The 13,443-nt window shown below is 38.1% G+C and overlaps 1 protein-coding gene across 5 annotated transcripts in view; it reads left to right on the forward strand.

The window, feature by feature from the left end:
- UBR1 (ubiquitin protein ligase E3 component n-recognin 1) overlaps positions 1–13,443 on the forward strand; it is a 155,548-nt gene that overhangs the window by 49,112 nt on the left and 92,993 nt on the right. For 3 of the 5 annotated variants that reach the window (XR_010323102.1, XM_064292073.1, XM_003418686.4), the window contains exons 5-6: positions 4,384–4,514; positions 7,068–7,206. Coding sequence is in view for 4 of the 5 variants with exons in the window: in XM_064292073.1 (XP_064148143.1) it covers positions 4,384–4,514; positions 7,068–7,206 (270 nt within the window). In the remaining variant the exon portion in view is untranslated. Of the gene's footprint in view, positions 1–3,436; positions 3,551–4,383; positions 4,515–7,067; positions 7,207–13,443 lie in introns of those variants that run through there. The other 2 variants (XM_023558738.2, XM_023558739.2) reach the window with 2 other exon arrangements.

The following is a 13,443-nucleotide window of genomic DNA, read 5'->3' on the forward strand; positions in this document are numbered from 1 at the left end:
AATTTTTTTTATTATTTTTTTTTAAGGGCCACATAAATCAGAGATTACATTAGCCAGAGACCAGAAGAGCTAGATGGTGCCCGGCTACAACCGATGACTGCCCTGACAGGGAACACAACAGAGAACCCCTGAGGGAGCAGGAGAGCAGTGGGATGCAGACCCCAAATTCTCATAAAAAGACCAGACTTAATGGTCTGACTGAGACTAGAAAGACCCTGGTGGTCATGGCCCCCAGACCTTCTGTTGGCCCAGGACAGGAACCATTCCCAAAGCCAACTCTTCAGACAGGGATTGGACTGGACAATGGGTTGGAGAGGGATGCTGGTGAGGAGTGAGCTTCTTGGATCAGGTGGACACTTGAGACTATGTTGGCATCTCCTGCCTGGAGAGGAGGTGAGAGGGTAGAGGGGATTAGAAGCTGGGGAAATGGACATGAAAACAGGGAGTGGAGGGAGGGAGCGGGCTGTCTCATTAGGGCGAGAGCAGCTGGGAGTATGTAGCAAGGTGTATATAAGTTTTTGCGGGAGAGACTGACTTGATTTGTAAACTTTCACTTAAAGCACAATAAAAATTAAAAAAAAAAGAAAATACCGTGGCTTGAGTCAGGCTCACCTTAGTCCTCAAAGTGACGTCTTTGCTTTTGAACACTTTAAAGAGATCTTTTGCAGCAGATTTGCCCAGTGTAATTTGTTGATTGCTTGACTGTTGCTTCCCTGGATATTGGTTATGAATCCAAATAAAATGAAATCCTTGACAACTTCAGTCTTTACTGCATTTATCATGATGTTGCTTATTGGTCCATGTTTGAGGATTTTTGTTTCCTTTATGTTGAGGTATACCCAGTTTCCTCGAGTCGATTTATAATCCATAATAAAGATTATAGTCTTTGATCTTCATCTGTAATTGCTTCAAGTCCTATTCACTTTCAGCAAGCAAGGTTGTGTCATCTGCATAACACAGGTTGTGAATGAGTCTTCCTCCAGATTATTTGCTTTGCATAGAGATTGAATAAGTATGTTGAAAGGACACTGCCCTGACACATACTTTTCCTGATTTTAAACCACACAGTATCCCCTTGTTCTGTTTGAATGACTGTCTCTTGGTCTATGTACAGATTTCTCATGAGCATGGTTAAGTGTTCTTCCGGAATTCCTGTTCTTCACAGTGTTATCCATAATCTGCTGTAATCCACACAGTCAAATGCCTTGCATGGTCAATAAAACACAGGTAAACATCTTTCTGGTATTCTCTGCTCTCAGCCAAGATCCATCTGACATCATCGGCAATATCCCTCTTTCCATGTCGTCTTCTGAACCTGGCTTGAATTTCTGGCAGTACCCTGTTGATGTACTGCTGCAACTGTTTTTGAATTGTCTTCAGCAAAATTTTACTTGTGATATTAATGATATTGTTCAATAATTCCCACATTCTGTTGAATCTCCTTTCTTTGGAACGGGCACAAACATGGATCTCTCCCAGCTGGCTGGCAGGTAGCTGTCTTCTAAATTTCTTGGCATAGACGAGTGAGCAGTTCCAGCTTTGCATCCATTTGTTGAAACATTTCAATTGGTAGTCCATCAATTCCCGGAGCCTTGTTTTTCACCAGTTCCTTCAGTGTAGCTTTGACTTCTTCCTTCAGTACCATCGGTTCTTGATCATACACTGCCTCCTGTTATGGTTGAATGTCGATCAATTCTTTTTGGTACAGTGATATAACTAAGTAATTCATACAGCACAGATAATCCTATATACTTAACATTTTGTGTATCTCTGCTTTGGTGGATGTGAAATCCATAGTCTACCAGGTGCATGGCATTGTGCCAAGTATAATGGGGATTGTCCAAGTGTAATCAGACCCGGACTGATGCTAATAGCCAATCATCTGGTATTTGGCAATGTCTTTTGAAGAGAAGTATCTTTTTAGTATATGTAAAAGCAGATTTTCCCTAGTCCTATAGTACATTTTCCATTTAAGTTATACATCCCCATTGAATTTACTTTCTATGCTATACGTGCTTTCCTTGAAAGTTTCTTATGTACCTACTGAACCTATTTGAAAGAGTTTAGCTTTAGAATGATATATAAGTGATGAGTAGTTTTTTAACTGTTCACCTCAGACTACTTTCATGAAGAATTGAAAGGAAATATTGAGCTGAAACAAGGTTAGGAAACAGGGTTGAAGTAGGTAAGTATTGGTTTTAGTATCTTTGTGCCTTTTTATTTCTCTCCAGTAAAGACTGTTGAACAAAATCTCCAGAGAAAAGAGGACATATTGAAGGAAGAGTAAAAATTGAAATCATAGAGTACTGGGGGAGTGAGATAGAAGATAAAGAGTATAAGGGTTGTTAGTGGTTCTGTGACCACAGAATAAAATCGTTCATTACTAAAATCTACAGCAGTTAGGGTAAAATTCAGTATTAAATGTCTGATACTGAGTTTCTACTGATTTTTTTTTTTTTTGCCTTAAGGAGCCTGTTTGCTCTTTTTTATACAGCTTTATTGAGATATAATTCACAAAGCATAACATTCACTCTTTTAAAGTATATAATTTAGTAGTTTTTAGTATATTCACAAAGTTGTGCAACCATCACCACAGCAATTTTAGAACATTTTCCTTACCTCAAAAAGAAGCCCTATAACCATTAGCAATTACTTCCCATTTTCCCCCAACTCCTTCAGATTTAGGCAACCATTAATGTGCTTCCTGTCTCTAGAGATGTACCTTTTCTGGACTTCCTATAAAAATGGTATCATAACTATAGGTGGTCTTTTGTGACTGGCTTCTTTCATTTGACATAAATGTTTTCAAGGTTATCCATGCTGTGGGATGTATTAGTACTTTATTCATTTTATTGCCAAATAGTATTCCATTGTATGGATATACCACGTTTTGTCCAACCATTTATCATTTGATGGCCATTTGGGCTGTTTCTATTTTTGGCTACTATAAACAATGCTGTTTTGAACATTTGTATACAAGTTTTCATGCAACATATGTTTAACTGTTGGAGAAACTGCCAGACTGTTTCCCAAAGTGGCTGCACTATTTCTTACTTTCCTACCAGCAGTGAATGAGGGTTCCAGTTTCTCCACATCCTTAACCAACATTTGTTATTGTCTGCTTTTCGATTATAGCCATCCTCATGGGCATAAAATGGTATCTCATTATGCTAGGAAGAGGTATATGTCCTGGTGACACAACAGTGAAGTGGCTGCTAACTGAAAGGTCAATGGTTCTAACCCACCAAGTGACTCTGCAGGAGAAGGGCCTGGTGATCTGCTTCTGTAAAGATTATAGCCAAGAAAACCCTGTGGGGCAGTTCTACTTGGAATTTACTCAATGGCACCCAACAACAATGGCTTAAGAGGAGTTCTTGGGTGGCACAAATGGTTAAGTGCTGGACTACTAACCAAAAGGTTGGCATTTCAGATCCACCCAGAGGTGCCTCGGAAGTAAGCCTGGCAATCTGCTTCCAAAAGGTCACAGCCTTGAAAACCCTGTGGAGTGCAGTACTAATCTGTACACTTATGATTCGGAATCAATTCCACGGCAAGTAACAACAACAGTGGCTTATGATGTAGAGCGTTCTACTGCATTGGTTTTCTAACTAGTTGATTTGAACAAGCCATTTATTAAGGCAGCAGTGCTCTGGAATGAGCCCTCATGTCACAGTGGTTAAGCTCTAGGCTGTTAACCGTAAGGCCAGCAGTTCGAAACCACCAGCGGCTCCTCAAGAGAGAGAGATGTGGTGGTTTGCTTCCATAAAGATATATAGCCTTGGAAACACTATGGGACCACCGAGTTGGAATTGACTTGACAGCAGTGGGTTTGGTTTTTTGGTTCCATAATGAAAAGAACATTGTTTTACTTGAGAGTCCAAAGGCCTAAGTTTTAGCCTTACTTCTGCTATGTACAGACTGACCTACCCTACGTTCCTTATCTTTTAATTTATTATTTTTCAGTAATATTTGTTCCTTTTAATTGTGATTAATACCGGCTCTGCCTGTCTTCCAGAGTGGCTGTGAGGATCAGTTGAGATAAATTATGAGGAAAGTTTTTATAAGCTATAAAACCAATTGTTATATGACCGTATCATAATTAGACTCTGTAGAACTGCAGAGAAAAACACTGTTATGGGAGCACACCACCAAAGGAGAGCTCTGTTGTTCCTTCTTTCTTGTCTCTCGTCTGTAGCACCAACTTGGCCACGAGAGATTGAACTGAACTCATGTGAATAGCAATCCTCATAAGCTCAGCTTGAATTCCTTCCTGGAAGATGGTGTAGTTAATTCGTTAAAATAATTATTTTAGTAATGTTATTTCCCTCATCCATTTATTTGCGTGTAAATGTTGGTCGTATGTCATTCTGTGCTTTCTTACAGAATTCACATTGTCCGTTGAATGAAGAGGTAATTGCTCAAGCCAGGAAAATATTCCCTTCAGTGATAAAATACATTGTAGAAATGACTATATGGGAAGAGGAAAAAGAACTGCCCCCTGAGCTTCAGATAAGGTGGGGAAAGTTGTCAAAAGGGAGAAGTTTTAAGATGATTATTTATATTGAGAAATAAATGTTTTTGTTGTTATTATTTACTGCTTAATTTATTATCATTATGAAAAAATCATAAAGATTATCTCAGCAGTGCTTTCAAAATGTCCATTTGTATGACATATAGTTAGGCACTGTATAGAAATTAAGCCAAAAGAAGAGCCTGTCGAGAGTTTTTAATTTTTTTTTTTTTGGTGGTGGAGGAGGGTTTATTGTGATTTAGGTGAAATTTACATGGCAAATTAGTTCTTATTAAATGCTTAATACACAAATTGTTTGGTGACATTGGTCGCCAGTCCTGTGATGTGTCAACACTTTCCTCTTCCCCACCCCAGGTTCCCTATTTTCATTCATCCAATTTTCCTGTCCCTTCCTGCCTTCTCATCTTTGCTTTTGGGCTGATGTGCCCATTACCCTTGTATACGTGATTGGACTACGAAGCCTGACCTTCTTATGTGTGTTGTTGGCCCTATAGACCTGTGTAATCTTTGGCCGAAGGGTGAACCTCAGGAGTGACTTCAGTACTGAGTTAAAGGGTGTCCAGGGGCCATACTCTTGGGGTTTCTCTAGTGTCTGTCAGATTAGCAAACCTGGTCTTTTTTTTTTTTTTTTGTAAATTTGAATTTTGTTCTACCTTTTTTTCTCACTCTTTCTAGGACCCTGTATTGTGATCTCTGCCAGAGTAGTCAGTGGTGGTAGGCAGGCACCATCTGGTCATTCTGGGCTCAGTCTGGTGGATGTTGTGGTAGTTGTGGTCCATTAGTCCTTTGGACTAATCTTTCCCTCATGTCTTTGATCTTATTCATTACCCTTTGCTTTAGCGGGGATGGGACCAGTAGATGTATCTTAGATGGCAGGAACTTTTAATTTTTAAGAAAATCAGCATTTTGCGGGTCTTGTTCTAAATGGTTTATAATATATAGCAGCTACTTTTTTTTTTTTACCCCGGTAGGTAAGTAAATTGTGCAGTTTGATCCTGGCTTGGACTGGCCCCAGGTTTTCAGAGAGGTTTGTGAGCCAAAGGTAGGGACTTTGGAGCACTGAGTCTCCTCTTAGCCCAGGTCTCTGGGTCTTTTTCTTATTGAGAAAAATTTAACAGTGGAACGAGGAGGTAAACTTTTGCCTGTGCTTTGCTGTCTAGGATTATTACAGTTGTAAGGATTTTAAAATTTTTAGCTAAAAAGCAGATATTCTGACAGTTACGAGTCTTTCAGCAACATTAATATTTGATCTTAACAAATGTAAAAGAGAATTCTGGATGTGATATGAAGGTATACTTTGTGCCTTGTGGGAATTTTTCTACCTGTGTACCATTAGGAACAATTGTATAAAAAGCTTTGAAACAATTCACAGAGTTGCAGCACCAGTCTAAATACAGTTATTCTCTGAGTTTGCTGGATTTTGTTTTGCTTTTGGAAGGAGAACTAAGAATTGTATATAAAAATATTAAATTTATTTATTCCGATTCTTGCTGGGCTTGGGAAAATAAAGATCATCAGCACTTGTTTCCACAAGGGATTTAATTTCAAGTAGGTGATAATCTCAGTTAAAGGCTTTAAGAAATTTTGTGCTAGTGAAGGTAATGCTAGCAGTCTGCCTGCCTATAGAGGAGAGTTGCTGAGTGTGGTTGTGTACATGGGCAGCACTGGACTCTGGATTTATAGATCTGAGTTCTCGTTCCTCTCAACTGCTGTTGGCATTGTGACCACAGATGAGTCTCTGAACCCCAGTTTCCTAAGCATAAGAAAAAAAAAAAAAAAAAAGCATAAGAGGGCTGAGAAAATCTGCCTCCCAGTGTTCTGGCAATTAATTGAGTTTATTTTAAAAGTATATTGTAAACCATCTAAAATTGGTAACAACACCTACCATTTCTGTAGACCATGGCAGCTTACTTAGTATTTTCACTGACTATGTTATGAGATCTGCAGAACCGCTATAGCATGTTGATACTATACTCTTCTGAGATGGAAAACGCACTGTCACCTCAGCAAGATAAACAGATTGAGCAACCTATGGTCCCACGACTAAGTGGTAGTGCTGGCACTTTAATTCCGTATGCCTACTTTTTTTAAACTTAAGAACTATAAAACCAGTATCACTTAAATAGAAGGTAAGCTCAAAAATAAGTTCAGTAAAAACTAAATGTTAATAAAATCTTACAATTTGTCGTTGCCTGCTTGCATTCTGAGGATTGTCACCCTTTGTCAAAAAGGGAGATTAACAAGAGTTGAGAGTGGTGTTAAAAGACATACTGCCACCAAACTGAGACTTCTGAAAGTAATAAGAAAGATACGGGATAAAACGGAAAAGGTCATACTTTTATCTGCGTTATTTTAGTTCCCCAGCACTGTAACACAGTCATTGCCGGTATCATGGTTACAGTGGTACTTCCTCGCTTGTAGGAAACCGCATGGTGCTGCTTCAATACAGAGGTCATATATTATTTCACTCTCTTTTTCACATTTTCCTGTGTTTATTTGTTGTAGTGTGTGAATATATCTTTTTTTTTTTAAACAGGGAGAAAAATGAAAGATACTATTGTGTCCTTTTCAATGACGAACACCATTCCTATGACCACGTCATATACAGTCTGCAAAGAGCCCTTGACTGTGAGCTCGCAGAGGCCCAATTGCACACCACGGCCATAGACAAGGAGGTTTGTGAGCTCCATTTGACTTACGCTGCTGTCTGACATCAATTTCCTCGCAGTCAGGCGTTGGCTGAGCCCTTGCCACATGCCTTAGTCTTAGGTTAAGTACAGCCTTCCTCTCCATTTATTCCTTACGTCCTAGATAAATTGGATAGAACTTGATTTTGTGTGTGTGTGTGTTTTATGGTTTTAGATAAGTATTTATAAACTTTTCCTTTTTTATTCTAAATGATTAGAAAGTTACCTTATTGAATTGTTCTCTTACCCATATTGAATGTATTTGGCTAAGCATAGTTGAGAATGTCAATGTAACTTTAGTCTGTTTCTGTAATTTTTTATTGAATAAATGAATAAATGCAGGAATTATGAAAAGTTGATTATTTCTGATATCTTAACATGATTTATTAAAATTATTTTAGTGCAAGAATGATTCGACTTTTATTTAACATTCATCCAAAGCGAAATGAGGTCTTCACTTAACAGCGTGTAATCTAGGGGAAGAAGTGGCATGGCGTTAGTGGCTCAGAGTTTTCCATTTCCCTCGTGGGTTTTAAAAGCGATGGTTTCATATAAAATTAAAACAGGTGGTTGACTTTCTTTTGTGTTTCTTATGTATGTCTTATGTGATTGTAAATCATTAATGAAAGGGCAAACAGCAAGAGAAAGCAAAGGGTGGGAACAATGAATAATATTAGCATTTACATGTCTCAGACATGGTATACTTTACATGTATTACCTCATTTAATCCTGAGAACAACCCCTTGAAATACTGTTATCTCTTTCACAAACCTGTTTCTGGTACCTCGAGGTCTGAGGGGGTCAATATCTTGGCACCCCTATAACCCATTTCAACTACACCAAAATTCTGGTTTGAAATGGTGCTTTTTAAACTTTGATGTGCATGTGAATCATGCTTGTTAAAAACGAAGATTCTGATTCAGTAGGTTTGGCGCAAGGTTTGTGATTCTGCGTTTCTGACAAACTCCCACGTAGTGTTGTTGCACCTGGTCCAAGGACCACATTTTGAATTGCGTGAATCTTATTTAACATTTCTCTTCTATACAAATAATTCTCTTTGCTCACTGGCTAAAGAGATCAGTTATTTGTTGATATAAAAAAATATAGTCAGCATATAAACATAAACTGTATTTTCCCCTAAGTTTTGAATGGCCTCTTAAGGTTAGATGTAGCCAAGTTAGGAGATAACAGTAGCAGATCTGTGTTAATGGGTTACCGGTCTCAGGTTGATTGCGTTTCCAGATTAGTTATTATTTAACACAACTGTGAAGAGTTTAACCTTTTGATTCTCTGTGGTTGGTAGACTGTCAAAGCAGGTTTATTGTATGAAAGTAAGTAGCATAACAGTATGGGTAGGTTTGCAAAGGAATGGTTGAAAGCTGTATTTATCTATAATTAAGAAGATTAAGAGAAGTAAGAGATAGGCAAGGCGGTCTTGAAGGAAGACAGGAGAAAGGTGGGGATTTACCGGGGAAGAAAAAAGGAAGAGAATAAGAAAGGAGAATTAATCAGAGGCAGAAAAGAAGGCCAAAAAAAAAAAAAAAAAAAAATGAGAAGAGAAAGAAAAGAATGGTGCTAGCAAAGGAAGACAAAGAAGGAATAGAAGAAAAAGAAAGGTGAACAGGGTGTTTAGCCAACATTTTTAGTCCTTTAAAATGATACCAGGTTAAAACAGGTGTTAGGGCCCGTGTTACTATTGCTATACTATGGTCATAGATCATAAAAGGAGCTTTGATCATCCAGGCTGGTGATTTTCAACTATTAGCTGTACAAAGTGTAGTTGGGATGTTGCGTTTTCACAACAGTTATTAAATGTGTATTTATACTGGGTCTAGTTCATAAAGTAAGATAGCTGTAATCACAAAGATATTAACGGGCAATCTTTAAAAATATCCTTCATAGGAAAAACAGTTGGAGCTTTTTTTCTACTAAGACTTTGTTCACTGAAGTAAATTTTAAGATGTAAGATAGGAAAAATTGGAAGACACTGATCTTGGCCATCCTCATATTGAGAGCACAATATCCCTGGCCGCTGGTCCTTTAACTTCTGCTTGAGTACTTGACGGGTTTGGTTCTGTATCTGGCTGTTTTTATTAGACAACTCTTATTAGAAAAAAATGTTACCAGTGTCCAGCCATATCTGCCTCCATGTATTTTCTCCCTTTCACACTAATTTATTTCTTTTGGAATACCCCACAAAAGATCTTGTTTTCAGATGGCACCCCATCAAATATTTTAAGAATTCTATAATTTTTATGTTTGCTTTCTTCTATTTTCTTCAACTCTTAGTCTTGTGATTATAAGCTCATACTGGTCAAGCTCTCTTTTTTTTTTCCCCTCCTGGATAAATGCCAGTTGCAAAGACCTTAAAATGTGGTACTCTTAAATCAGTTCATTAAACATTTTTTTTTCCACTGAAGGTTTTTATTTTTTAAGAAATATGCTTGTTGTCATGTAATGCTGGTAAGATGCTCAGAATTTTACCTAACATCTTTGAAATATAAGATTGTACGCTGGCAATACATGTATGGGCAACTGAATATTCTTGGTAAAATACAACAGTGTACTTGTGTCTTGGTACACCAAATACATTTTTTTTACTGTGGCAAATGTTTCACAAAAAAATTGCCTTTGACTATTGTCAAGTGCACACCTTAGTGACATTGATGACATTCACCATGCTGGGCAACCGTCACCACTTTCCATTTCCAAGTCTTTTCATCACCCTACACATATGCCCAGTACCCCTTAAGCAGTGACTCCCAATTTCCCCCAACCCCATACTCTGGTAACCACTGGCAAAACTTTTGTCTCTGTGCATTTCCCATTAATAGATATTTCATGTAGTTGTCATTTTGAGTCTGACTTATTTTACTTTAAGGTTCATTCGTATCATATCTGTGTCACATTATGATATCCATTCATCTATTGGTGGATATTTGGATTGTTTCCACCTTCTGGCTATTGTAAATAATGCCCTGCTTTCAAGTGTTTTGGGTGTATATCTAGAGGTGGAATTGCTGGGTCATGTGGCAATTCAGGAAACCCTGGTGGCATAGCGGTTAAGTGCTATGGCTGCTAATCAAAGGGTCAGCAGTTTGAATCTGCCAGGCGCTCCTTGGAAATTCTATGGGGTAGTTCTGCTCTGTCCTATAGGGTCGCTGTGAGTCTGAATCGACTCGACGGCACTGGGTTTGGTTTTTTTTTTTTTTTTGGTTTGTATGGTGATTTAATTTTTTACCAATATGGTAGTTTTAGTTTTTGAGGAACTGCCAACTTCCACAGCAGCTGCATCCCACAGCAGTGGATGAGGGTTCCAATTTTTCCACATCCCTTCCAACACTTGTTATTTCCATTTTTCTGATATTAGCCATCCCAGCAGGGGTGAAGTGGTATCTTATGGTGGTTCTGATTTGCATTTCCCTGATGACTAATGACATTGGGCACCTTTTCATATGCTTGTTGGCTATTTGGAGAATGTTTAAGTCCTTTGCTCATTTTTCAATTGGGTTGTTTGTCTTTTTATTGTTGAGTTGTATAAGTTCTTTATATATTCTGGACAATAAACTTTTATTGGAGCCCTGGAAGTGCAGTGGTTAAAGTGTTTGACTACTAACCAAAAGGTTGGCAGTTTGAACCCACCAGTCGCTCCATGGGAGAAAGATGTGGCAGTCACCTTCTGAAAAGACTACAGCCTTAAAAACACAAGAGGGCAGTTCTGCTATGTCCTATAGAGTCACTTTGAGTTGGAATTGACTCGATGGTAGTGGGAATGGATGGGGAAACCTTTATCAGATATATGTGGTTACCAAATATTTTCTCCCATTCTGTAGTTTGTCTCTTCACTTTCTTGGTAGAGAAAGTCCCTTGATGAATTTTAAATTTTGTCAAAGTCCATTTTATCTATTTTGTCTTTCATTGCTCATGCTTTTGTTGTCGTATCTAAGAATACATTGTAAAAACTGGGTCCTGAAGTGTTACTCTTATATTTTCGTCTAAGAGTTATATGGTTTTAGTTTGTATATTTGGATCCTTGATGCATTTTGAGTTAATTTTTATATATGGTATGAGATACAGGTCCACCTTTATTATTTTCAAGGAGTCCAGTTGTCCTGGTACCATTTATTAAAGATAGTATTCTTTCTCTGTTGAATGGACTTGGCACACTTGTCAAAAATCAATTAACCATATGTGTATGGGTTTATTTCCTGATTCTCAATTCTACGTCATTAGCCTATGTGTCTATTCTCATACCAATACCACACTGTTCTGATTACTGTAGCTTTATATGTTTTAAAATTGGGAAGTGTGAGTCCTCCTCCTTTGTTCTTTCACTAAACACATTTATAGAGGCACTTAGAAAGAGTACAAAGATAAGTCAAATATGTTCTCTGCCTTCAAAGAATTATTTTTTCTCATTCTTATGAAAGAAAAAAGCATTCAAGAAATTTAAAAAAATACAGTGATGTTCTTTCCCATTCCACATTTTGCCATCTTATCTACAAGGTTAACATTGGGGATTTTAAGAGAAAAGCTTGGTAAATATAATATTATTCCTAGAGCGTTATAATGAATCTACTATCATCTTAAAAAAAACCAACACTGTGGTCTTAGGACTCTGAAAAATCACATACCAGTATAGTAAACTAGCTCCCCAGGAAAGGACTTGGTGTGGGAAAGCTTGGGGCTAGGCTTTGTTAGTTTGCAAATGGGATGGAAAAGGTCTGTGTCTTCCATTGTCTGGCCTATCTCTTCCTAACCTTTGTCCTTTTCCTTGCTTTCTTTTTTACTACTCTTGACTACAGAAAAAAAAATTTTCTTTTTTTTTCTGTAGTCAAAATGGAGAAGCCTGTGGCTACAGCTAACCTACCTAGTGGTAGGTTGACTTGTTTTTTTGGTTGCCAGGACCCTGTAAGGTGATTATGATAGCAAGAAAAGCCATGGTCGCATGCTCATTCAAAGGGAGAAAATAGGATGTGAGGTAATGTTGTACACCCCATTTAGGTGAAAAATGTACTTCTTGGCTAGATAAGAATGAATTGCAGTTTGTATAACCGTGAAGATATATACTTATAGTTATGTGTTTTCAGCCATAATGATAAAGGGAACTTATGAGAATCACTTGGGGAGAATTTTTTTTTTTTTTCAAAGTAGAAATGTTAGCCCAGGCTTGATGTATCAGAATTGGGAATATGGGGAAGAAGAAGAGAAAGAAATACCCATTGTTATGGATTGAATTGTGTCTCCCAAATATGTGTGTCAACTTGGCTGGGCCATGATTTCCAATATTGTGTGGTTGTCTACCATTTTGTGATCTGATGTGATTATCCTATGTGTTGCAAATCCTAACTTTTAGGATGTTAATGAGGCAGGATTAGAGACAGTTATGTTAATAAGACAGGACTCACTCTACAAGATTAGGTTGTATTTTAAGTCAATCTCTTTTGAGATATAAAAGAGAGAAGTGAGCAGAGAGACAGGGGAACCTCATACCACCAAGAAAGAAGTACCAGGAGGGGAGGGTGTCCTTTGGGCCCCAGGGTCCCTGTGCTGAGAAGCTCCTAGACCGGGGGAAGATGGATGATGAGAACCTTCCCCCAGAGCCGACAGAGAGAGAAAGCCTTTCCCTAGAACGGGCACCCTGAATTTGGATTTCTAGCCTCCTAAACCGTGAGAGAATAAATTTCTCTTTGTTAAAGCCATCTGCTTGTGGTATTTCTGTTAGAGTGTCACTGGATAACTGAGACACCCATGTATTTTGAAAAAACTCCTTCCTTCTCAAGTGATCTGCTCCCCTTACCCCTTTTATATTGAGATCCATTGCATTAGTTGATTGCCAGTATCTCATACTTCTTAACACTTGAGATGTATGGCTATTACTGTCTTATCTGTTCTTTTTTTAATGTTTTGTGGCTTGGCTTTTTTGTGTCTGTTTTTCTCTAGTGAGAACCTAGGTGGTGTAATTAATAGTCCAAACATACTTGGGTAGTTCTTAAACATACACACTGAGGCTCTAGAGAGGGAATAGAACACGATGGTTAGGAGTGCAGCTCTGGAGACCGACTGCCTGTCATCAAACCCTGGATCTACCACTTGTTAACTTTGTGAATTGGAGACAAGCTACTTAACCGCTCTGTATTTTGGCTTTTTCATCTGTAAAATAGGGACAATGATAGCACCTTCCTCATGGGGTGTTTGTAAAGGTTAAATGAGGAAGGCAGTGCT

Source organism: Loxodonta africana, chromosome 10, assembly GCF_030014295.1.
Source record: "Loxodonta africana isolate mLoxAfr1 chromosome 10, mLoxAfr1.hap2, whole genome shotgun sequence".
NCBI classification, from domain to species: domain Eukaryota; kingdom Metazoa; phylum Chordata; class Mammalia; order Proboscidea; family Elephantidae; genus Loxodonta; species Loxodonta africana.